The sequence below is a fragment of the Mauremys reevesii genome, linkage group 7 (genome assembly GCF_016161935.1).
Source record: "Mauremys reevesii isolate NIE-2019 linkage group 7, ASM1616193v1, whole genome shotgun sequence".
Taxonomy (NCBI): Eukaryota; Metazoa; Chordata; order Testudines; family Geoemydidae; genus Mauremys; species Mauremys reevesii.
The window spans coordinates 66,998,196-67,023,960 of NC_052629.1; the positions used below are offsets into that span (position 1 = coordinate 66,998,196).

The following is a 25,765-nucleotide window of genomic DNA, read 5'->3' on the forward strand; positions in this document are numbered from 1 at the left end:
AATTAACATATGATGTTCCAATGCAAACCACTTTGTGAAGTTCAGTGCAGTTTAAAGAGTTTAACATCTTAACCATGATTATTGCTTTGTGTCAGAGTGGTTGTTATACATTTACCACCTCCTCTCCAAACCATGCACACACATGTATGAAGGGCCTTTAGAGTAAGACTGGTTGCACTGTGCTTTGGAACTAGTTTGTTTCTCTCCAGCCTCTGCCTATGCTTCCGGACTGAAGGGGCTGGGACGCTGCTTCAGTGATATCAGAGGAAGAACAGGCAGGCAACTGATAAACCCTGCCCAAGCAGAAGCTTCTCTATTCCAGGTAAGTACAATAAGGCAGTTTGAGGACAGAAGCGAACTTCCATAGCTGATGAGAGATATCTGCCAGCTGCAGTGAGTGGATGGGGAATGCAGTGCAAGGTCAAGCAACTGCTAATTATCAAGAGTCACAGAGCAGAAAGGGCCTATTGTCATCATTATATAGTTTGTGGTAACATCCAAAATGAGCTTGGAAGTTTCCGTACACAGTGGGCAACAGTCTCTGGCTCAGAGATCATACAGGCAATATTCTCAGTGTGGCACTGCAATGGTATCTGCAGTAGAAGGCAGCTTCTTCTCCTGTGGGTGGTGGCCCTACTCGCCTATCAGCCTGAGGAAGCTGGAACTTCCCACATGGGGATCAGGAGAGGAGGTGGTGAGGTCCGTGAGGACAGCATGCTAGAGGTCTGCTCTGGGCTAATTTTAAAGCCTGATCCACAGCTAAACACCAACCTGAGCACAGACAACCCAAACCCGATCCAAGAGCATTGAATCATTTTCAAGCCAGACTTGAACCCGATACTTCTCCCGAACCTGTGTCAGCTTCATCTTGTCCTTGGGGCTCAGCTTTGTGGGGGCTTCCTGGTCCACATACCCACTGTGCCCACAATCCATCTCCAGCTGTGAGGTTGGTGCGGCGGTGACTGCGTACCTCGTTCCTGGCAGCCACCCTTGCCACACTTCACATGCTTTGGAACGAGAGGCACTGCAACTTGTCGTCATACTAACACCACAGCACAAAGTGGAGCAAGGTGGTGATGGTTAGCAGGAGCATGGCATGCAGCCACTGCTACGCCAGCCCCAGGGACAGGAGGGGGTAATCAGAGATATTTTTTTTAAGGTTTTTTAGACCCAACCTGACCTGAAACCAAAACTTGTAGTTGGGTCCCACTGGGTTCAGGTGGTGTATTAAGGCTCTATAGCATGCAGCCCCTAGCGAAGGAAGGAGCTGGCTCATACCAGCTATCTTCAGGGCAGTTCTGATAAGCAGCCACTTGGCCTATCAGCACCTCTGCTGCTCTGCTCTGATTTCATGACCATCTCCAGAACCTGAAATGCTCTGCTGTTGTCCTGCAAGACCACCTGACCCTCTTGTGCTCCAAAATCTGCTGCCCCTTCTATCCCTCCCAAGCAGACTCTTTAGCAGATGCAGCACAGAAGGGAGAATGGTTACCTGTAGTACATCAGCCAATGCCTGCCTGTACCACACCTAGCAGAGCAGCACCATGGCTCCAGCCTTCAGCCTGGAAGCAAAGGTGGGGACAAGAGTTAAGGAAAAGCACAGTGGTGGCACTCTGAAGCATCTTCCTATACTTTATATGTGGACAGGCCACCCTTTAAACACATCTCTAGGCCACCCTTTAAACACATCTCTAGCCTATGTAGGGTGTTACCCTCTAGAGCTACCTATACTGTACCTAACGGCCTTTTTCTTAACACGAACATTTAAGCAGGATGCTTCACTTACATTTTTGTGATTTACACACTTCATGAGAACAAGCTCTCTGTAGGCTCGTTTAGCATGGGTTTGATTCTGAAATGGCCGGCTTAGCTTCTTGATCGCAACATTTCGTTCCAGGATGGCATCATAGGCTGCGCTGCAATTAAAAGTAAACCATTGTTACATCATTGAGATGACACTTGATGGGTTCAAAGCACTTTATAAATTGGTTATTTCTTAGAACATGCTCTTTCATCTCAGAAAGAAGGAAGAGTATTTTTTCCATTTCACAGATGGGAATTTGACACTGATTAAGGTACTAGCCCCAAAGTCACACAGCAACTCAGCAGTTGATCCAGAATTCCCATGAATATTAAACTCCAATATAACAAGCGTACAAGCGAGTGTCTCCATCATAATGAGCAAAAGACAGTTACCTTTTCCACAACTGGCGTTCTTCGAGATGTGTTGCTCATGTCTATTCCACAATAGGTGTGCGTGCTCGCTACATGCACTGGTGCCAGAAGTTTTTCCCCTAGCAGTACCCGTAGGGGAGCACCCCAGCGACCCCTGGAGTGGTGCCTCCATGGCACGGTATAAGGGGTGCTGCGCACTCCCCCCACCCTCAGTTCCTTCTTGCCAGACAACTCCGATAGAGGGGAAGGAGGGCAGGATGTGGAATAGACATGAGCAACACATCTCAAAGAACACCAGTTACAGAAAAGGTAACTGTCTTTTCTTCTTTGAGTGATTGCTCATGTGCATTCCACAATAGGTGATTCCAAGCTATATCTGTTGGAGGTGGGTAGGAGTTCACAAATTCTTCAGACAGAGCACAGCTCTGCCGAACCCAGCGTCATCCCTGGTCTGGGAGACAATCGCATAGTGCGAGGTGAACACGTGAAATGAAGACCACGTGGCAGCCCTACAAATGTCCTGAATGTGGACATGGGCCAAAAAGGCAGCTGAGGAGGCCTGCGCCCGAGTCAAGTGAGCATTCACAATTGGTGGCGGAGGGATTCCCACCAGGTCATAACCGCTACGGATGCATGAGGTGATCCAGTTGGAGAGCTGCTGAATGGAGATCGGACGACCTTTCATGCGCTCGGCTGGGGCGATGAACAGTTGCGAGGACTTTCTAAACGGCTTCGTCCACTCCAGGTAAAAAGCCAGAGCCCATCTCACATCCAGCATGTGGAGGCGGCGCTCCTCACTGGACGCATGGGGCTTAGGGCAGAGGACTGGCAGAAAAATGTCCTGAGCCATGTGATAGGCGGAGACCACCTTCAGGAGAAACGAAGGGTGTGGGCCAAGCTGGACTGTATCTTTATGAAACACCGTGTACAGGAGCTCGGAGGTCAGGGCCCTGAGCTCCGAGACCCGCCTAGCCGATGTGATCACAACCAGGAAGGCCACCTTCCATGAGGTGTGACCAGGAGCACATGGCTAGCGGCTCAAATGGGGGCCCCGTGAGACGAGCGAACACCAGGTTTAGGTCCCACTGCGGGACAGGGGGCCTAACATACGGGAAGAGGTGATCTAACCCCTTAAGGAATTGGCCAGTCATAGCATGGGAGAATACCATGTGGCCCTGCATCGGAGGATGGAAGGCCGAAATGGCCGCCAAGTGCACCTTGACAGACAAAGGCACCAGGCCCTGGGCTCTTAGGTGAAGGAGGTAGTCCAGAATAAACTGGATTGGGGCGGCCATCACAGAAACACCCTGCTCGTCTGCCCATCTGGAAAACCGAGACAACTTTGCCAAGTAGGCTCGGCACGTGGAGGGCCATCTGCTTTCTAGGAGGACGCGCTGAACCCCTTCCGAGCACGTCCTTTCCTCCTGACCTAACCATTGAGCAGCCACACCATGGGGTGGAGAAGGCGGCCCTGGTCCTGGGAGAGCAGGTCCGGGCAGGATGGCAACAGCCATGGCAGGGCAACCGCCAGGCCCATGAGGGTCCTGTGCCAATGCTGCCTGGGCCAATGCTACCTGGGCCATACCGGGGCAATCAGAAGGACCCGGGCCTTTCTGTCTATCTTTTCCAGGACCTTGCCAATCAGCAGGAATGGGAGAAAGGCATAGAGAAACTGGCCTGACCAGGACAGGAGGAAAGCATCAGAGATAGCGCCCCATCCCAGCCTCCCCCGAGCAGAATCGAGAGCAGTGACAGTTCTGCAGAGTCATGAACAGGTCCACTTGGGGAGTTCCCCACACTTGGAAAAGTCTATGCACCACTTCTGGGTGGAGAAACCACTCGTGCTGAGAGGAGAAGTCCCTGCTTAAGCGATCCGCCCGCACATTCTAGGCACCCGACAGATGGAAGGCCTGTAGGCAGATGTCGTGGGCTATAAAATAATCCGACAGCCTGAGGGAATCACGGCAGAGGATCGGGCCCCAGCTTGCCTGTTGATGTAGAACATCGAGGCCGTGTTGTCTGTGAGAACCCTGACCACCTGGCCCTCCAGGTGTGAGTGGAAGGCTATGCACGCCAGCCGTACCGCCCTGAGCTCCTTGACGTTTATGTGTAGGGTCAGATCCTGAGCCGACCACATGGGCCCCCCATCCCAGGTCTGACGTGTCGGACACCAGCTCCAGCGACGGGGCCCTGCCCCTGAACAGGACCCCTTGGAGCATGTTTCTCGGGGAGGACCACCATTGCAGGGAGGTGATCACCAGCTCGGGTAGCGTGAGGACTTTGTCCATCCTGTCTCTGGCCTGGGAGAACTCCAAGGCCAACCAAGGCTGGAGGGGCCTCATACTGAGTCTGGCGCAATGGACCACATATGTGCATGCCAACATGTGACCCAAGAGCTGGAGGCATGCTCTGGCTGTTGTCATTGGAAACTTTCTGACTGTGTCAATGAGGCGTCCAGGACCGCCCCGATAAAATCTATGCCTTGTACTGGGACTAACGTGGACTTGGTGTTGTTTTCCAACAGGCCCAAAGTGGTGCACATAGACAGAAGGAGTGCCATGTGATCCCGCACCTGCGACCGGGAGCTGCCCTTGACAAACCAGTCGTCCAGATAGGGGAAGATCTGGACCCCTCCGACACCTGAGGTAGGCCGCCACCACCGACATAGATTTCATGAATACCCTGGGGGCAGAGGACAGGCCAAACGGGAGGACCGTAGATTGGTAGTGTTCCTGCCCCACCGTGAAACGGAGGAAGCATCTGTGCTCCTTGAATATATGAATGTGGAAGTACGCGTCCTGAAGATCGAGGGTGGCGTACCAGTCCCGGGGATCCAGGGAGAGAATGGAGGCGGCCAGGGAGACCATGCGGAACTTGAGCTTCACCATGTATTGGTTCAGGCCTCACGGGTCCAAGATGGGCCTGAGCCCCCGTTTGGCCTTTGGGATAAGAAAATAGCCCTTGAACTCCCCAGGTACCACTTCCACCACTCCTAGGCCCAGGAGCCACCCCACCTCCTGCTCGAGCAGGGCCTCATACGAGGGGTTCCCCAGGAGGCACGGGGTGGTTGGGTGGGGAGGAAGTAAACTGTAGGGTGTAGCCCCGGGAGATGTTGTTGAGGACCCATCGGTCCGAGGTCAGCTGCGACCACTCTGGGAGGAAAGCACACAACCGATTGGAGAAGGGAAGCTTTATTGAGGGTGGATCCCTGATGAGAACTGACAGGGCGCTGCTGGGCATCCCGTCAAAACTGCCTTCTCCCTGATTGCTTACCCTTGGAGGACCCAGGCTGGGGGGCAGGCCAAGACTGCCTCTGCGGGCGCCTCTTGTAGTCCTACGACTTCTTATAAGTGGTCTTGTATTTTGGGAGGGTGGCCTGAGTGGGACTCTGCTGCGGCTTGAACTTAGGTTTAGCTGGAGCCGGAACATAGAGATCCAGAGTCTGGAGAGTCGTGCGGGAGTCTTTCAGGCCATGCAGCTTTGTATCTGTTTGTTCTGCAAACAGAGTTTTGCTGTCAAATGGGAAGTCCTGCAGGAAGGTCTGTGCCTCGCTGGACAGCCCAGAGAGCGAGAGCCATGACGCCCTTTTCATGGACACCGTGGAGGGCATGGACCGTGCGGCCGTGTCCGCTGCATTTGAACCTGCCTGCAGGGTTGCCCTTGCAGCCGCTGTGCCCTCCTCCACCAGTGCTTTGAACTCCTTTCTGTCATGCTCCTGGAGAGAGTCCTGGAACTTTGGCAGGAAGCCCCACAGATTGAACTCATACTGGCCCAGGAGAGCCTGGTGGTTCACCACCTGTAACTGGAAGCTCGAGGACGAATACATTTTCCTTCTAAATGAGTCCAGCCTCCTTGAACCTTTATTTTTCAGGGTAGGGGCTGGCTGGCCCTACCATTCCCTGTGGTTGACCAACTCGACCACCAGGGAGTTAGGAGCAGGGTGGGTGTATAAGTATTCATGCCCCTTGGTGGGTACAAAATACTTGCGTTCCACTCTCTTAGAGATGGGGGCCAACAAGGCCGGGATTTGCCCAAGGCATTTGAAATTCTCCCCACCGCTTCATGGAAAGGCAAGGCCACCCTGCTCGGTGCTGAGGAGGACAGCATATTAAACAGGGAGTCCGAGGGCTCCTCCATCTCCTCTGCTTGGAGGTGGAGGCTTGATGCCACCCTTTTTAAGAGTTCTTGGTGGGCCTTAAAGTCCTCCTGTGGGACGGAGAAAGAAAGGGCCATAATCACCTCATCCGGGGAGGGTGAGGAGGCCAGCGCGGTACTTTGGGTGTTCACCAACACCGGAGGGTCCACCACCTGGTCGGTCTCCGGGCACGGTGCCGAGGATGTACATCCCACCAACTCCTTCCTCGGAGGTCTGGAGAGGGAGGCCGAAGGTCGTCCTGAGGATCCTGCCACCGAGCGAACCCCCACCGGGGGCTGCGTTGGGGGCCACGGTGCCCACTGGTACCATTGGCCCAGCCTTGGGGCCCGGTGCCACTACATCTGCTGTGGCACCAGTGGAGCTGGCTGTTCAGTCTGACTGGCCTGGCCCATCGATGGACGACTATGAAGGGAGGCCAGGCTGACATACGACCTGCCGCTGTCCCTGGACCAGGAGGAGCGGCGGTGCCATTAGCGATGCTGACCACTGGACTGTGATCTCAATGTGGAGGACCGGTACTGTCGGTAACAGCTGCTCCGTGATCAGCCCCGGCAGGCAGACCCCAATGGCGAGATGAGGGCAATCGATGCCCAGGGCTGCGGAGGTGGTGCTGTGGTGGCTGTGATAGCCTCTCCGAGACGAGGACCTTTGTGTCATCTGCCTCAGTCCCATCAGTGTTTGCTCCTCGCGGCGGAGCAGTGCCGAGAGTCTCAGTCAGATGGAACTCAACCGGACAGCCTGGTGGGCGTCGAGGGCGATCCACATGGATTTTGCCCTGAACGGTCACTGGGCAGTGAACGGCGTCAGGAACGTTCCCTCGACTGAGACTGGTACTGTGCCAGAGGTGACTGTGGAGATCCCAGCTTGCCTCTGGAACGTGGGGCCGACATTGACGGTGCTCCTGATACTGGTATGAGCATAACATCCCGGGTTGCCTGCAGGGCCTCCGGTGTGGAGGGCATCCAGACATCCAGGGAGGCCTGCTTCGAATGGGCTGGGCTACTTCACTCGACTTGAGTCGGAAGCCTAGAGGCTGGTGGGGATCGAGGACTGCCCAAGATGGGTCTAGCTCTGTCCTGGGTTTACTCCAGTGTTGCGGTGAAAAAGACCTCTTCCTAGCCTTCTTGGGGTGCCCCGTGGACAAGGAGCAGTGTTGACTAGTCGATGGCGCCAAAGGGTCACTGTGCACCAACACCGCGGTGCCCAGTGCCGACTCAGAGTGGCACGTGAGTGCTACAGTCAGCGCCGACTTCATCAGAATAGCCTGGAGCCTAATGTCCCTTTCTCTCTTGGTCCGAGGCTTAAACGACTTGTAAATCTTGCAGCGATCGCTGAGATGAGTTTCCTCCAAACAGCGTAAACAGTCTGCATGCAGATCACTCACTGGCATAGATCACCTACAAGTGTCACACGACTTAAAACCTGGGGTACGGGGCATGCCCCAGCCTGGGCACTCTAGCTAAAATTAACTAACTAACTAGCTACAGGTATCATACACTGAATGAACAAGCAGTTTTGGGGACGAGCTACAGCAAAGCTGGAGCAGAGCAGTTCCAAAAGCACCTTCACTGGCAGCAAGAAGGAACTGAAGGTTGGGGGAGCGCGCAGCACTCCTTATACCGCGCCATGGAGGCATCACTCCAGGGGTCGCTGGGGCGCTCCCCTACGGGTACTGCTAGGGGGAAAACTTCTGGCACCGGTTCACGTGGTGAGCACGCATATCTACTGTGGAATACACATAAGCAATCATTCCAAGAAGAACTGACCCGACCACTTAAGGAAGAGGTACCCCGGGTTAAACTAGCAGCACCAAGCCCCAGAGCTCGAGTGACTGGGCCCCTAGGAGGGCCTAGGTGCAAAAAGAGCGAAGCTGAAGGCCAATCAGAGGCCACAAAGAGTCGGAGCACTGAGGGGGATAGATGATAGTGTCATTAGACTGCCCAAACTGAGAGACTGGGGAATGCCTAGGGCCCCATACAGATGTTACCCCTGTGGGGAAGTGGGGACACGTAGCTGCACAGTGTGCCAATGCCGAGGAGCCTATGCAGTGTAACCTGGGTAACTGGGAAGACCCATGCTCGCTAATACACCTGGTGGGGGTGGCACTAACCCCACATATGTACACCAGACCAGTAAAACTAAATGGGGCAGAAACCACGGCACTGGTTGATTCAGGGAGTGCGATCGTGCTTATTTCAGGGAAGCTTGTGACGCATTGTCAGCTACTGCAGGCAAAGTGCACAGGGGTGACATGCGTCCATGGGACAGTTAGTTACTACCCCACCATGCCGGTAAAAATTGAAATCCAGGGGAACACTACTGAGATAGCAGCAGGTGTAGTCCCTAAACTCCCATACCCAGTGCTCATAGGGAGGGACTTTCCAGGGTTTGGAGACTTACTCCTGGTAGGGGGATTGGAGAAAGGGGGAACCCTGAAGATAGACATCCACAGAAGACTGTCAACCCCCAATCTTCTCTGAAATATCCCCAGATTTGTTCTCCACTCCCAGGCAGGGTAGAAAGACGAAAAGAGAAAGAAGGGTAGCTAAGGCCTTGGGAACCTGAATACTGACCCAAAGCCAGAGGGTTGTTCTTGTAGGTAGGCAGACCCAAGCAGCTGAAAAGGAGGCCGCCCAGGAGGGAGAAACACCCAAATCTGAACCCCACCCTAATGCCTCTGAACCAGCAGAGGCAACAGAGACTGACCCGCTAGATCTCTGGCAGATTAGCCCCGGGAAAGAAAATTTTGGACGGGACCAGGCTGAAGACCCAAGGTACAACAACATTAGGAAGGAGGTGACCGAAACAGATGGGGTCCCCGTGGAAGGGAAAACCTAGGGACCAGGACCCTACTTCATAATGAAAAAGAATCTCTTGTACCGTGTTGCACCAATACAGGGGCAGAAGGTACAGCAGGTCCTAGTACCTCAAAAACACCAGAACCCTGTATTAAGTCTTGCCCATAGTCATCTTTTTGGGGGGCATTTGGGGGTAGAGAAGACCCTTAATTAATTAAGACAGGCAGGCTAATCAGGGCACCTGGTTTAAAAAAGGACCTCACTTCAGTCAGTGAGGGGCACACAAGGAGCTGAGAGTGAGAGGGGATGCTGCTGGAGGACTGAGGAGTACAAAAGCTATCTGGCATCAGGAGGAAGGTCCTGTGGTGAGGATAAAGATGATGTTGGGAGGCGGCCATGGGGAAGTAGCCCAGGGAGTTGTAGCTGTCACACAGCTGTTACACAAACACTGTAGACATCTGTGATCCACAGGGCCCTGGGCTGGAACCCAGAGTAGAGGGTGGGCCCGGGTTCCCCCCATCCTCCTTCCCCCTATTGGATGTAAGAGGAGTTGAGCTGGACTGTGGGTCCCACCAGAGGGGAAGGTCTGTGGCCTATCCCCCAACCTACAAGGTGGATCAGCAGAGACTGCGGGGATTGTTCTCCTTCCTTTTCCCCATGCTGGCCAGTGATGAGGTTAGCTGAGTGAATGGCAGGTTGGAGCCACAAGCAAAAGTGGCCAGACTGAGGGCTGCCGTGAATCTCTGAGGTGAGCAAAATCCGCCAATAAGTGCAGGACCCACCAAGGCAGAGGAGGAACTTTGTCATAACATGCACTGAGTTAGAAGCTGTGACGAAGATTACAGTGAGACAGAGTGGCCTCCCACTGAGTCGGAGGGGGAGGGACCGCTCTCTGAACCCAGGTGGGTGGAGCCAGGCCATGATCGCCCCTCCCACCAGAAGTCAGGAGGCAGGACAGGAAGTATAAAGTGCAGGTTCTTCTGGAGCTCAGTTTAGCTGCAGCTGCCAAAGAAGACAGATGCCTCCTGCCCACTCCTGAGAGGGGAGACGGCAGCAGATCCCTGCCGAGCTGAAGACTGACCAGAACTGCCTGCTGCCAAGGCACTGAGGAGTCGCTGGGACTGCTACTGGCATTCTACCCCGATGAAATAGAGGACAGCCCTCCCCACGGATCCAGGTACACTCCAAGGGGAGGGGAGGAAGTGGCCCAGGGGCAGCTGACCCCAGTCTGGCTGTGTTACTGCCAGAGATCCGGTCAGCATGTTGCTGCTGGATTCCCCACTGACCCAGTGGTGAAATATTCCATCACTGTTAAGGTCCTGGGTCGGGGCCTGGTGGAGTCAGGTGGGCTGGGCTCTCCTATCCCCTGCCACCCCACCCCTGGGGTGGCAGCCTCCCCTCTCTAGGGCAAAAGGCCTGCATTTGTCAGCTGGAGCTAGGACACCCGAACCCTGTGTTGCCCTGACTGTGGGCCGGAGCCTTAAACTGCTGCCCCACCCTGACTGAGGGCCCAGCCTTACAGACTTGTGCTGCTCTGCCCAGATCATGGGCCAGAGCCCCTACCTGTTTGACACTCTGTCCTGATTACAGGCCAAGGCCACAGACAGTTGCTGCCCTGCCTCGATGGAAGACATGGGTCCCAGAGACTCATTCCGACTGCAGGTCGGAACAGTTGTCGGAGCAGTGCTTTACTAATTCCCTGACTGTGGGTAACGTCCAGTGAGGTGGAGTGGCCTCCCTCTGACCCAGAGGGGGAGGGACCACCACTAACCCATGACAGATTCACATCATACCAATCTTGAAAGGGTTAATGAGGCTAAGAAGGGGGCTAATTAACTTGATAGGTCACACCTGAGGGGAATTAGGCTGGATAAACAACCCCTGATTGGCAACAGAGCCCAACTGAGAAGGGATAGGTGGGATTATGAGAAAGCCAGGAAGTTGGCAGCAGCATGGGCTACAGTCACTATGTAGCCTTATGGAGAGAAAGGAGGAAACCAAGGAGAGAACCAAAGCAAATCACAAAGAGAGCACCCTGAGTTGCAGAGAGAGAGGGCAGGGCATGCAGATGAGCACCAGAAGGGGGTGTTGGACTTGGCAGGAGCTAATTCCCAAAGTGGCCAGGAGGAGATGCCCCACTGGTGAATAAACCCCATGACAGGAGTCTTTTGCCTTTTCCCTTGGGAACCTATTGCACAGTCTGGATGTTCTTCCAGAAATTCAGCCTTAGTTTTCCTTTAAACTCATCCCATTCCACTTAGTAATACTCACTTTTAGTATCCTAAACAATTCCTCTTCCTCACTGTGTGTCTACTGCCTTCAGGTATTCGACAAGTGTGTCTACATTCCCTATTCCCACTTTAGCCATGTTATTGTACATTTAGTTTTTAATCTCTCCAGCTATTTAATAATTCTTAGTGTCTTTCTGGTATTAAAGGGGCTCCAAACTGAATGTAACTACCAAGAAAATTGTGGCTATCCATGACAACATAGACCCACCCAGAATTCATATTAGCTCTTCTGCTACCACATCACAGTGCAAGCTCCTATTTTACTTTGTTGGCAACTATCAACCCTAATAATACCTTGTTCAACACTGTTACTCTTCAAGTGTCTCACCTGTACTACCTGCATTTTCTCAAATGCATTAGCTTTCCTTTGTCCATATTACTGTCAGAAATTTACACATAAATACAGATTATAACAGGTTCCATTCTAGAGGTTCAGGCAATTTTATTTCGTGCCCATACTCCTACCTTCAAGTAGTTTCTTTGGTCATTACTATGTCCTCTTGGTATTATCTCCTGAATTAGTATCAGCTGAAAGTTAATGTTCTATTTACATCTCCTCCCTGATCATTCACAAAAATGTAAAATAAGCCTGGACCTAACACTTATCCCTGGAGTAGACCTATCCCTGGAGCAATTCCAGTTCTCTACCTGAAATTACTACTTGCTATCTTTAATCTGCAGCCCTCACCTAATTTTCAGTTCATATGGCACTGTCTATAACCAAATCAGTTTTAAATTAGCTTTAGGGGGAAAAAAAAACACAGGACTGCAGGGGCAGGATTAGAAAGGCAAAGGCACAAAATGAGCTCAAACTAGCTACAGGAATAAAGGGAAACAAGAAGACTTTTTATCAATACATTAGAAGCAAGAGGAAGACCAAGGACAGGGTAGGCCCACTGCTCAGTGAGGAGGGAGAAACAGTAACAGGAAACTTGGAAATGGCAGAGATGCTTAATGACTTCTTTGTTTCGATTTTCACAGAGAAGTCTGAAGGAATGCCTAACATAGCGAATGCTAATGGGAAGGGGGTAGGTTTAGAAGATAAAATAAAAAAAGAACAAATTAAAAAATACTTAGAAAAGTTAGATACCTGCAAGCCACCAGGGCCTGATTAAATGCATCCTAGAATACTCAAGGAGCTAATAGAGGAGGTATCTGAGCCTCTAGCTATTATCTTTGGAAAATCATGGGAGACAGAGATTCCAGAAGACTGGAAAGGGGCAAATATAGTGCCCATCTATAAAAAGGGAAATAAAAACAACCCAGGAAACTACAGACCAGTTACTTTAACTTCTGTGCCAGGGAAGATAATGGAGCATATAATTAAGGAAATCATCTGCAAACACTTGGAAGGTGGTAAGGTGATAGGGAATGGCCACAAGGGATTTGTAAAGAACAAATCACGTCAAACAAATCTGATAGCTTTCTTTGATAGGATAACGAGTCTTGTGGATAAGGGAGAACTGGTGGATGTGGTATACCTAGACTTTAGTAAGGCATTTGATATGGTCTCGCATGATATTCTTATCAATAAACTAGGCAAATACAACTTAGATGGGGCTACTATAAGGTGGGTGCATAACTGGCTGGATAACTGTACTCAGAGTAGTTATTAATGATTCCCAATCCTGCTGGAAAGGTATAACAAGTGGAGTTCTGCAGGGGTCTATTTTGGGACCGGCTCTGTTCAATATCTTCTCAACGACTTAGATATTGGCATAGAAAGTATGCTTATTAAGTTTGCAGATACCACCAAACTGGGAGGGATTGCAACTGCTTTGGAGGGTAGGGTCATAATTCAAAATGATCTGGACAAATTGGAGAAATGGTCTGAGGTAAACAGGATTAAGTTTAACAAAGACAAATGCAAAGTGCTCCACTTAGGAAGGAACTATCAATTTCACACATACAGAATGGGAAGAGACTGTCTAGGAAGGAGTACGGCAGAAAGGGATCTAGGGGTTATAGTGGACCACAAGCTCAATATGAGTCAACAGTGTGATGCTGTTGCAAAAAAAGCAAACGTGATTCTGGGATGCATTAACAGGTGTGTTGTGAGCAAGACATGAGAAGTCATTCTTCCGCTCTACTCTGCCTCAACTGGAGTATTGTGTCCAGTTCTGGGCACTGCATTTCAAGAAAGATGTGGAGAAATTGGAGAGGATCCAGAGAAGAGCAACAAGAATGATTAAAGGTCTTGAGAACATGATGTGGTCTTGAGAACATTAAGTGGTCCGCCAAGACCGTTATAGGTTAGAGGCAAGATGCACTGATTGAGTTGGAGAGGAAAGGGGCATTACATGTCATTACAATTAGTTCCTCACTTTGGGCTTGGCTACACTTGCAGCTGTAGAGCGCTTTGAGTTAAACCGGCCTTCGGAGAGCGCACTAGGGAAAGCACTCCAGTCTGTCCACACTGACAGCTGCAAGCACACTGGCATGGTCACACTTGCGGCATTTGCAGCGGCATTGGGAGTGGTGGATTATGGGCAGCTATCCCAGCGTTCAAGTGGCTGCAACGTGCTTTTCAAATGGGTGGGGGTGCGTTGTTTGTATGTGGGGGGAGAGAGAGAGGGGGAGGGTTTTTGGAGTGCTGAAGTGTGTCAGCACTCTATTTTGTAAGTTCAGATCCCAATAGCCCCCCTGCCTCTCACTCACTCAGTAAATGTTTGCTCTGCCCCATTACAGATAAGCAGCCACTGTCTGACATGGAGCTCTGAAAAGACACTTCCACATTCCTCAGCCGATTTCACAACAAACAGAAGAGGCGCCACTTGACTTAAGGGGATTATGGGATGTTTCCGGAGGTCAGTCAGAACGCTATAATGTAACTCCTCATTCACACTGGCCCTGGGGCATCTCAGCCAATACGCATCAGCCATTATCCCTCTCGTGGAGGTGGAGTGTCAGGAGCGCTCTAGCCAGGGAGTCAGAGCGCTCTACATGCCTTGCCAGTGTAGACGGGTAGTAAGGTAGAGTGCTCTGGGAGGCTTTATTGCGGAATAAAGTGCCAGTGTAGCCAAGCCCTTTGAGAATCAAATTCTCTCACACACACATCCGAAGAAGTGAGCTGTAGTCCACGAAACCTTACGCTGAAATAAATTTGTTAGTCTCTAAGGTGCCACAAGTACTTCTGTTCTTTTTTGCGGATACAGACTAACATGGCTGCTACTCTGAAACACATCCTACTGACTCTACCCTACTTTCAGTAAGATACAGTAGTCATCACACTCAATTGTCTCTTCTAAATTAAGCTACAATTATTTATGCTCAAATTTAAAGAAAAAACTTACCATACTATTCCTTGTGCCCCTGATCCTATAGGTTTTAAATTCTGATATCGTTTCAGTACAGTGAAAGTAGAATCTCCAATCTCTACACTGTAGAAATTGCTGTCACGCTTGCTTCTGCTCATGACGACAATTTAGTTAGATAGCTTCATCCAAAATTCTCTCAACCTGTAAAAACAAAAAAAAACAATTGTAATTGTCAGACTTTGGTTTTCTAAGTATCAAATACAAAAAGTTGCCTTATCAGAGGATTTCTTCTCCTAGATCCACTTTTGCCAATTGTATAGGGAACATCTCCAGTGAGACGACACTAGATCTGTCACTCTGAGGTTTTAGACTGTAAGGCAGGGGTTCTCAAACTGTGGTCCGTGGATAGTTCCCTCTAAGGTGCACGCCTGGGCGGCCGCACACAAAAAAACTAAGGGCCACCCACCTAATTAGTGGAGCCGGCAGGCATGGCTCCACTAATTAGGTGCCTGGACCCTGGAGAAGATGCACATGTAAGGTGAGGTGGTGGCATTGGGGAGGGGAGAATAGGGGGTAGGTGGGAGGGGGCAGTGGGGTGAGAAGAGGGGGTGGAGGGAATTTGGGATATGCAGGGCTGTGGTGGCTGGAGAAAGAGGCAACTTTCCCCAGCTCCAGGGCTGCGGCTGCCAGGGAGAACCCTCCCGCCCCCTTACCAGCCCCAGCTCAGGGGCTGCCATGGCGGGGAAAAGAGGGCACATCCATCGCATTAGAAAGGTAAGACTACGGATATTAAAATATGAGTCGTGTGCTTTTAGTTGTAGGACAAAAAAGGTTAATTTTTTTTATATAGCACTTTTATCCAACCGCCAACATTAAGTGGTCCACCAAGACCCTCAATTTTTGAAGTGGTCCATGGGAAAAAAAAGTTTGAGAATCACTGCTGTAAGGTGTTCAGGCCAGAGACCGTGTCTTTGCACATATCTGTACAGCACTTGGAATAAAGGCCCCAATCAGGATCAGGGTCACATGAAGGACTATTGCCATAGAAAAAAAAACTATTAATATACTGCCTGAGGCTAAAAACTAAATCCTGCCTAACAGAGGCCTACCACAGCATGGCACTCCCAAACCTGAAACAATCTGAGCTAGACTGCAAATCAAAGAGTTCCAGGAAGAAAAACTGAGTTGCACAGGAGGAGTACAATTTATCTTTTAACCTAACAAGAGTAACTTTCAAATGCCCTGGAATTTAATAGTTTACCAAAACTGTGTGTGTGCGCGTGCGTGCATTCTGATTAACAGATATGAACAACAAAAAATGATCAGAGAAAGGAAGGAAAATAAATTCTCTTCCTTCACAGGAAAAAAGGAAGTCTTACCATATGCTACATATTCCTTAAAGATCCCTAGGTTAAAGTTGCATCAACAAACAGTCCAAAAAAAAAAAAAAGCCACACAACCCAATATTAAGGTTACATTATGTAACTTTAACTCTGCTCCTTTCTGTATATGCACTACCAGTCTTTGAGATTAAATACTGTTTCTCTCCGGTCTCCTGTGCATGGTTGTGAATTAATTTTGGGTGAATGCTAACTGTGCAGTCTCAATGTTCTCTTAATACAGGTTTTGTGTGGAATTAATAGAGTAAACGGTCCTTAGTAGGGTATCTAATATTAAAACCTCTCACACATTTGACTAGAACAAGAAGTGTTTGACCTCTAATGGCTAAGAAAGAGCATGTTGTTTTAATACATGACTTTAGTCATTTACTCAGCTGCTTAACAGAAACTGACAGATTCTTAGCTCCCATGCAGCACTATATTGTTATTTATTTGTATTATATATACTTGCTTTATTTTAAAAGACATTTGAAAATAGGGATAATATTTTCTTCAGGGAGAGAATCAGAAATTGGTGTTTGTGGCTAGTCTATTTACATAGAAGTCATACATTTGGTGTGATCCATTAAAATAAGTGTTCTAAAATTAGAATTCTTCGAGAATCTAAAAATTCAGCAAATTCAGTTCTCCGTTAGCTGATCTGCATTCAGTTCAGCTACCAGCTGCAATAAAATAAAGGGAACTAGAGGACTAAAATGATGTATTTTTAAATTATTTAATATATTATATAATCTAAAATAAACTGCCATCAGAGGCATCATCTGTCTGAGAAGAAAGCCTTATAAAACTAGCTCTCTTTGCAACTGTTAATTTGTACCTTTGTCACACAAACCTCAAAGGCTCAATTCACTAACTATAGGAGCTGATGTCAGCTCACTGAAGAGGATGTAGAGGTTCCCCTTAATCAGCAACTATGGAATGCCTCACTGGAGCAGACACGACTGTCACGACAACAAGAAAGGAAAGCTGTATAAAAGTTCTGAGCCTATACTGTAAACCAGGGGTAGGCAACCTATGGCACACGTGCCGAAGGTGATGCACAAGCTGATTTTCAGTGGCACTCACACTGCCCAAGTCCTGGCCACTTGTCCAGGGGACTCTGCATTTTAATTTAATTTTAAATGATGAATCTTAAACATTTTTAAAACCTTATTTACTTTACAGTAATACAACAATAGTTTAATTATATATTATAGACTTATAGAAAGAGACCTTCTAAAAACATTAAAATGTATTACTGGCACGTGAAACCTTAAATTAGAGTGAATAAATGAAGACTCGGCACAACACTGCTGAAAGGTTGCTGACCCCTGCTGTAAACAAAGGAGGGAGACAAGTATATGGATCTAGATTTGCTTCCCTTAGGCCTGTACTACATGACTCCATCAGTGGCTCCTCCTCCTTTCTCTCACTCCACTCCACTCCATAAATGCCCATCAGGGTTTTTTCTTTGGTCTCTCTCTCACTCTCTCCACTATCCTATCACCCATGCTTGGTGTCAGCTCAGATTCCATTCCCCCGGTCACATCCAGGCTGGCACCAGTTTTGGTGGCTCTCTTCCTTTACAGCAACATCTCTAAAATCTGTCCTTTCCTCCTCGTTGTTATGTAATCTCCACCTCCACTACAGCAACAACTTCCTCGCTGGCTTCTCTGGTGGACAACTTGCTCCTCTAGACCACACCCAAAATGCTGTTTTGAGGATCATCTTCCTCATGACCTGTATGAAGTGCACACAGATAACTCTGCTGCTCAAATTTTGTTACATTCTGCACCCCTAACCTTCAAGGCTCTGCACAACTCCATTCCTGCTTCCACCTCATTTTGTCCCATTCCCCCACCTTATGTGCAGCAAAGGAAACATGCCCCCAAACTGTTTCCTTTGTATACTTTCCCAGGGTTTGTCTTCCAAGATTCCACTAACACTTCAGCCTTGTTTACACTGAGGGATAACTGCCAGGCCTCAGCAAAATCGCACACTAGTCAACACCAACTAAGCTGCAATATACATCACCTGAGATTACCTTCCATATAAACAAGGCTGGAGTAGTTTCCCCTTCAGTGACTGATTATCACCTTCTTGTTTTGTTTTTAAGAGGAGGAATTTTAAAACTACATTTAAGAAATAACCCACCAGAGAACAATAAAAAAATGCATCATTTTGAGACTGGACCTTCATATAGTGCAACACAGCATTCCACATCTGATTCCAGACCCATGAGATTTACCACAGAACCCTCCTCTCCTGGGGGTACAATTGAGAGCCAGAATCTAAGATTTTATTTTTTAAAATACAATTTGGTTCTAGCCCTCATAGCTAGCAACATAACTTGAGCATGAACCAACCAAACTGAAGCAACATTGTTTTTTCAGTTTGCACACTGTATGAACCAATAGTACTAAGAAGCATGATCAGCCCCAAGTGTCTTAATTCGAAAACCTAAATGATAATATGTCACTTTAGTTTACTTGTTTTAGCACAAATGACCAGGAAACGGTCACGGTTCAGCCCCCCACGGCCTCAGGTGGTGTATTCATTAAATAACTACAAAAACCCTTTTGGTTTAAGTCATTAAAAACATTCATTTGTGGTCCTGTAGTAGGTACAGCACCGCTTCAGTCTGAAGTATTTTTATACTATGTCACCCCATTACCATTTGGGGAGCTCGAGTGTGAGCAGATGAGTGCTGTCTAAAAGGCACAAAGCAGTACAAAGGCAACAGCTAGGGAACTAAAATTACCTGCTAATCTGTCCCTAAGACCCACCCCAGTAGGGACAGAGGCAGAAATACCAGGCCAGAGGCCTTACTGACATACCGGGGCAATCAACTGCAGGTCTGGATAGCCTACACTTGGATAGGCCCCCAGACAGGGAGAGATACCATATGTTTGGGGAGGGGAAGTGACTCCAGAGTACTGGCTATGAGCAGCAACATGAGACACAACCCATTAGTCGCTCCCTGCAGCAGAGGGGGAGAACATTTGTTTTTCAGTCAGGCCAATGCAGAGCACCCAGAGTAGAAACTGAGCCCCAGTACTATACTGTGCCCACAATGGTGCCTGCCAACTGAACCCAGTGGGCCTCCTCTGCACCAGGAGCTGGCCAGAGACCCACTCCAGCCAAAAGGGACAGCTACCAACTTTCCAACAAGGAATGCACTACTTCTCCATCTCCAACTCCACTAGCCTGTGGGGATGCTTGGGGTGCGTTTTCATGGTTTTTGTAGAGGGTTCAGAAATTAAGGGAGTGTTTAATTATTGCTGTGTGACTAGTTAGTAGCTATCCCTGATTCCCTTGCCTTTCCCATTTGTCCTTGGTTCCTGACCTTTCCTGTTTTTTTTTTTTTTAAATTTGCCCCATTCTTTCCCTGGAATAAAACATTTGTATATTCTTAAAATTGGTTCCCTCTAATTATCTGCAACTTCTTAGAGGTCATAGGGTCTACTACGTTATGTACCTAGCAACTAAGTGGCATCACAAACGCAAACAACCCAGGGTCGACTGATGCTAAAATGGGTGAGGAGGGAGGATTAAAGGGATTACGTGGGGGACTGGGAATACTTCAGGAGAGAGACACAAATATACATGTAGATCACCTTTTAAAAAATGTGCATGCACTGTGCTTTTGGGTAATGTGCTACCTCACTTATGTAATCAGAAGGTGTGATAAATTAAGGGGGCAGGTGTAGCTCCCTTTTATGGACACCCAGCAGCCAGTTAGCTATGAAGTCCGTCTTGGTGGATGTTCTCTGCTTGCTTTACTTGTAAAGGGTAAAGAAGAGGGAGTGGGCACCTGACCAAAAGAGCCAATGGGAAGGCTAGAACTTTTTAAAATGGAGGAGAAAAAACCCCAAATGCTTTTGTTTTGCTTGTACCCTTTAAGGTGGACCTCAAGGTTATTCTTGACATTTAATTTTTGTCAGTGGGATTTTCAAATCTAGTAAAAGCCTAAAATCTAGATGTATTTTCATTCTTTTTGTTTAATAAAATTTACCTTTTTTAAGAACAGGACTGGATATTTTGTTTCTTAAGAGATTTGTGCATGTTTTTTTAGTTAGCTGGTGGAACAGCTAATTTCCTTTTTCTTCCTTCTCAGCTCTTCCCTGGAGGGGGTGAGGGTGAAAGGGCTTGAGGGTACCCCACAGGAAGGAATTCCCAAGTGCGTCCTCCTGGGTTCCAAAAAAGGGTTTTTTGCACTTGGGTGGCGGCAGCACCTACCCATCCAAATTCAGAGAAAAAGCTGTAACCTTGCAAGTTTAATACTAGCCTAGAGTGGCCAGGATTAATTTTTTAAATCTTTGCGGGTCTCCACCTTCTGCACTTGAAGTGCTGGAGTGGGGAATCAGCCTTGACATGGTGGCAGAGCGGTGGGATCATTTTGAACCACAAGCACAGTCCCCAGGATTTTAAAAGGTTGCATTTTTCCTTTTGACTGCTTGAAAGCCAGGGGGGAAAAAAAACTCCCTTTCTTTTCTTTGCTGCCTGAGGGGGAACAGGCACACAAAAGGGTCAGCCTGCCAAGCCAGGGAGTCCAAGAAGCAGTTTATTTAATTTTATTTTTTTCTAGCTTTGTGGCAACGAAATAGCTAGGCTAGAGTAGGGCAGCCTTGTGCACGAGGTTGAGGTTGGGCACGGAAACCCTAGAGCAGGGGTCGGCAACCTTTGAGAAGTGGCGTGCCAAGTCTTCATTAATTTAAGGTTTCGCGTGCCAGACTGGCAGCGCGGGCAGCAGACAGAACCCCAGACCGGCAGTGGGCTGAGCAGCTCAGCCCGCTGCCCGTCTGGGGTTCCGTCCGCTGGCCCCTGCCAGCCAGGGTCCCGGACGCCGGCCCTGCTCAGCCTGCTGCCAGCCGGGTTCCGTCCATCCAAGCCGGCAGTGGGCTGGCAAGGGACCGGCGTCTGGGACCCGGGCCGACAGCGGGCTGAGCAGGACCAGCGGCCAGGACCCTGGCTGGCAGCAGTGTGCCACCCAAAATCTGCACACATGCCACAGGTTTCTGACCCCTTACCTAGAGCAACCAGTCTTCCCAAAGTGACACGCCATGGAGGAGACAGACCCAGATCAAGCCCAGACATCTAGCTCCATAACAGAAATGCAGGGAGGGGATGGGGGGGGGGGAGACCAGGAACTTCCCAGGAGGGAAGGGTCAGCCCTCCCCAACCCAAGATCCAAGTGCCAAGATGGAGGGATGCCCTTAACCCAGACCGAGTTCTGACTGCAGAAGACAGGAATTTCGTCCTACAGATGATACACTTGGAAGCAGAGGAGAGGAGACAGGCGAAGCGCTTGGAGGTGGAGTTAGAGGTGAAGCACTTAGAGCTGGAAAGGACTAAGCTGGGTCCACCAGGAAATCCTAACAGTCCTTCTCCATGCACCGCTCCCCAATCCAAGAAATTCCCCACACATAAGGTAGGTGATGATATAGAGGCCTTCTTAGAATATTTTGAAAGGGTCTGCCTTGGGTACAATACCGCTACAGACCAGTATATGGTGGTGCAGAGGCCACAACTCAGTGGACCCTTAGCAGAGGTGGCAGCTGAAATGCCTAAGGATCACATGAACAAATACAATCGTTTTAAACAAAAGGCCAGAATTAGAACGAGGCTAACACCCGTCGGCAGTTGAGAGCCCTAAGGTGGAAACCAGACGTGGCATTTTCCCGACACACCTATCACATTGTAAAAAATTGGGATGCCTGGATATCAGAAGCAAATGTTAAATCTCTGAAAGATCTGTCTCCTTATACAAATGGAGCAGTTCTTAGAGAGTGTTCCTGAGGAAATAGAAAGGTACAGCCTAGATGGGAAGCCCAAAACTGTAATCAAGGCAGGGGAGATCGGAACCAAATGGGTGGAGGTGGCAGATGTGACGGGGTGGGTCACAGAGACCCCCTTGGGACTACCACCTGATGTGCTGAGACTCTCTCTGAGCCCGTTTTTCCTGCCAGACTGGGACTTCAGTACCCTGTCTTGTTGAGCCAGACACGCTAACCTGCTGCAAACACAGACCCAGGCCTGAACCAAGTCCCCCAAAAGCTACAGACTTAATTGAAAACAGCTTAAGAAGTGCTCCTGTCTCTAGCACCCAGATCCCAATGGGATCCAAACCCGAAATAAATCTGTTTTACTCTGTATAAAGCTTATACAGGATAAACTCATAAATTGTCCACCTGCTTTAAATGTAATGATCTGAGGCATGTGAAGGCCAACTGCCCCAAAAGCACCAGCTGACTGCAACTCATCACCCTGGAGTCCCACTGAGAGCCTTCAGGCCCAGATGCCTTGCAAATACCTCCAGAGTGAAGGGAAACTGAGTGTGGACAGGAGGAGGATTACTGCATGGAGAGACACTGGAGCACAGGTGTCAGGTATCCACCAATCCCTGGTGGACCCCAAATTCATTGACCCAGAGGCCCAATTGACGGTGCAACCTTTTAAGGCCAACTCTTAACCTGCCTATAGCCAAGCTGCCTGTCCAGTACAAGGGCTGGTCAGGAATATGGACTTTTGCAGTCAATGACATTTATCCCATTCCCATGCTGCTGGAAGAAGACTTAGCCAACCATGTGAGGCTAACAAAAAGGGTGGGGATGGTCATCCGCAGCGAGGTTAAACAGGCCTCCACACCTAACTCCATTCCTGAGCCTCCTACAGGAATCCAGCCAGAGGTGGTGGAATCAGACTCCAGCCCAGAGTCTATGGCAGCAGTTGTAGATCCAGCTCCTGGGACCCAGCCAGAACCAGCCCAAGAATTGGAACTGGTAGAGCAGTCAGCACGAGAGCCTGTACTTGCAACCCCACCAGAGTTAGGGAAGCCAGCACCAAAGGGTGCCACAGAGCCTGCACCTGCAGCAGCTAAACTGGCGTAAGAAGCTCAACTGAAGCCAGAAATACAACCCAGAGCACCAGCGGAGTGCGGTTCACAGTCGACGGAGACACACACCCCCCCCCAATCACTTGCATAGTTTCCAGTGGGACCAAGCCCAAGTCCACAACTCATCAAGGAACTGATGTCTCCAGCATCAAGGCAGCAGTTCCAGGCAGAGCAGGAAGTGGATGAAAGCCTCAAGGGAGTTTGGACGGCAGCACGGAGCAACTCACCGCCTCTCAGCTCTTCCAATAGGTCCAGGTTTGTTGTAGGACGACGACTCTTATACAAGAAAACCCTTTCTGGTGGGCACAAGGAGGACTGGCATCCTCAGAGATAGTTGGTAGTTCCAACTAAGAGGGAAAAGCTCTTGAGCTTAGCCAACAATCACCCTAGTGGCCATGCTGGGGTGAACAGGACCAAAGACCATTTGGGGAAGTCATTTCACTGGGAGGGAATAGGCAAGGACGTTTCTACCTATGTCTGGTCTTGTGAGGTGTGCCAGAGGGTGGAAAGCCCCAAGACCAGGTCAAGGTCCCTCTCCAGCCACTCCCATCATTGAGGTTCCATTTCAGCATGTAGATATGGGTATTTTGGGTCCTTTACCTAAGACAACACCCAGAGGGAAGCTTTACATACTGACTTTCATGGATTTTGCCACCCAATGGCTGGAAGCAGTAGCTGTAAGCAACACCAGGGCTAAAAGCATAAGCCAGGCACTGGCAGACATTTTTGCCAGGGTAGGTTGGCTCTTCGACATCTTTACAGATTTGGGAACTAACTTTCTGGCAGGGACTATGAAACGTCTTCAGGAATCTCATGGGGTGAACCATTTGGTTGCCACCCCTTACCACCATCAAACAAATGGCCTAGTAGAGAAGTTTAATGGAACTTTGGGGGCCAAGATACATAAATTTGTGAATGAGTACTCCAGTGATTGGGACCTATTGTTGAGCAGTTGCTCTTTGCCTACAGAGCTGTACTACATCCCAGTTTGGGATTTTCACCCTTTGAACTCATTTATGGCCACGAAGTTAAGGGGCCATTATAGGTGGTGAAGCAGCAATGGGAAGGGGTCACATCTTCTCTAAGAATAACATTTTGGACTTTGTAACCAACCTGCAAAACACCCTCAAAGACTCCCTAAGCCCTTGCTTGAGAAAACCTACAGGATGCTCAACAAAAGCAAAAGGCCAGAGAGCATTCCTTCAAAGCAGGTGACCAAGTCATGGTCCTGAAAGTGCTCCAGGCCAATAAAATGGAAGTGTCGTAGGAGGGGCCATTTATGGTCCAAGATCACCTGAGATCAGTTAATTACCTCATAGCGTTCCCAGACCCTATCCTAAAATCTAAAGTATACCATGTTAATTCTCTAAAGGCCATTTATTCCCAAGAAATCAAGGTCCTCCAGTTTACAGCCCAGGAGAGAGACAGCGCTGAGTGGCCTGAAGGAGTCTATTATGATGGAAATAGCAACGGTGGCGTAAAAGAGGTGAGCCTTTCCATAACCCTTGGGCGTAAGCAGCGACAGCAAATTCTGGAGCTGTGCACCAGCTTCACGCCAATGTTTTCAGCCACCCCAGACAGACAGAACAGTCATACCACTGCATTAACACAGATAATACTCGCCCAATTAGAGCCCAACCCTGCTGGATGACTCCTCAAGCCAAAACCGCAATAGAAAGGAAAATCAAGGACATGTTACAAATGGGCGTAATCCGCCCCTCAGAGTGCATGGGCCTCTCCAGTGGTTCTGGTTCCCAAACCAGATGGGGAAATCCGCTTTTGTGTGGACTACCGTAAGCTAAATGCTGTAACTCAACCAGAAAACTATCCAATGACACGCAAAGATGAGCTATTGGAGAAACTGGGACATGCCCAGTTCATCTCCATCTTCGACTTAACTAAGGGGTACTGGCAAGTGCTGCTAGATGACCCCACCAAGGAAAGGTCAGCCTTCATCACCCACGTAGGGCTGTATGAATTTAACGTGCTCCCTTTTGGACTGCAAAATGCACCCGCCACCTTCTAGAGACTGGTAGATAACCTTCTGGCTGGATCTGGGGAATTTGCAGTCGCCTACCTTGATGATGTGGCCATATTCTCAGATTCATGGGCAGAACACCTGGAACATCTCTAAGCTGTCTTCCGGCGCATAAGGGAAGCAGGATTAACCGTTAAGCCAAAAAATGTCAAATAGGCCTAAACAGGGTTACGTACCTTGGACGCCAGGTGGGTCAAGGAACTATCAACCCCCTACAGGCTAAAGTAAATGCTATCCAAAATTGGCCTGTCCCTAAGTCAAAGAATCAGGTCCAATCCTTCTTGGGCTTGGCTGGGTATTACAGACAATTTGTACCACACTACAACCAAATTGCCACCCCACTGACAGACCTAACCAGGAAAAAAACAGCCAATCCAGTTCAGTGGTCTGAGAAGCGTCAAAAAGCCTGTATCCAGCTTAAGGCAGCCCCTACATCTGACCGTGTACTAAGGGCCCCGGACTTCGACCAACCGTTTGTCATAACCACAGATGGTCCGAGCGTGGTGTAGAAGCAGTTTTAATACAGGCAGGACGAGATCAACAATTCCATCCTGTCGTGTTTCTCAGAAAAAAACTTTCTGAGAGGGAAAGCCACTGGTCAGTCTCAGAAAAAGAATGTAATGCCATTGTGTAAGCTCTGGAGAAGCTACACCCATACATTTGGGGACGGCATTCCCACCTGCAGACAGACCATGCTGCCCTAAAGTGGCTTCACTCAGTCAAAGATACTAACAAAAAACTTCTTTGGTGGAGTTTAGCTCTTCAAGACTTTGATT

The 25,765-nt window shown here is 49.2% G+C and overlaps 1 protein-coding gene across 6 annotated transcripts in view; it reads right to left on the minus strand.

Moving 5' to 3' along the window:
• The window catches only part of MAPK8 (mitogen-activated protein kinase 8), a 137,234-nt gene that overhangs the window by 48,159 nt on the left and 63,310 nt on the right, over positions 1-25,765 (minus strand). For all 6 annotated transcript variants that reach the window (XM_039480940.1, XM_039480939.1, XM_039480941.1 and 3 more), the window contains 2 exons: positions 14,714-14,878; positions 1,787-1,916 (listed from right to left, as the gene is read on the minus strand). In XM_039480940.1, the coding sequence (XP_039336874.1) occupies positions 1,787-1,916; positions 14,714-14,835 (252 nt within the window). In that variant the 5' untranslated portion in view covers positions 14,836-14,878. Of the gene's footprint in view, positions 1-1,786; positions 1,917-14,713; positions 14,879-25,765 lie in introns of those variants that run through there.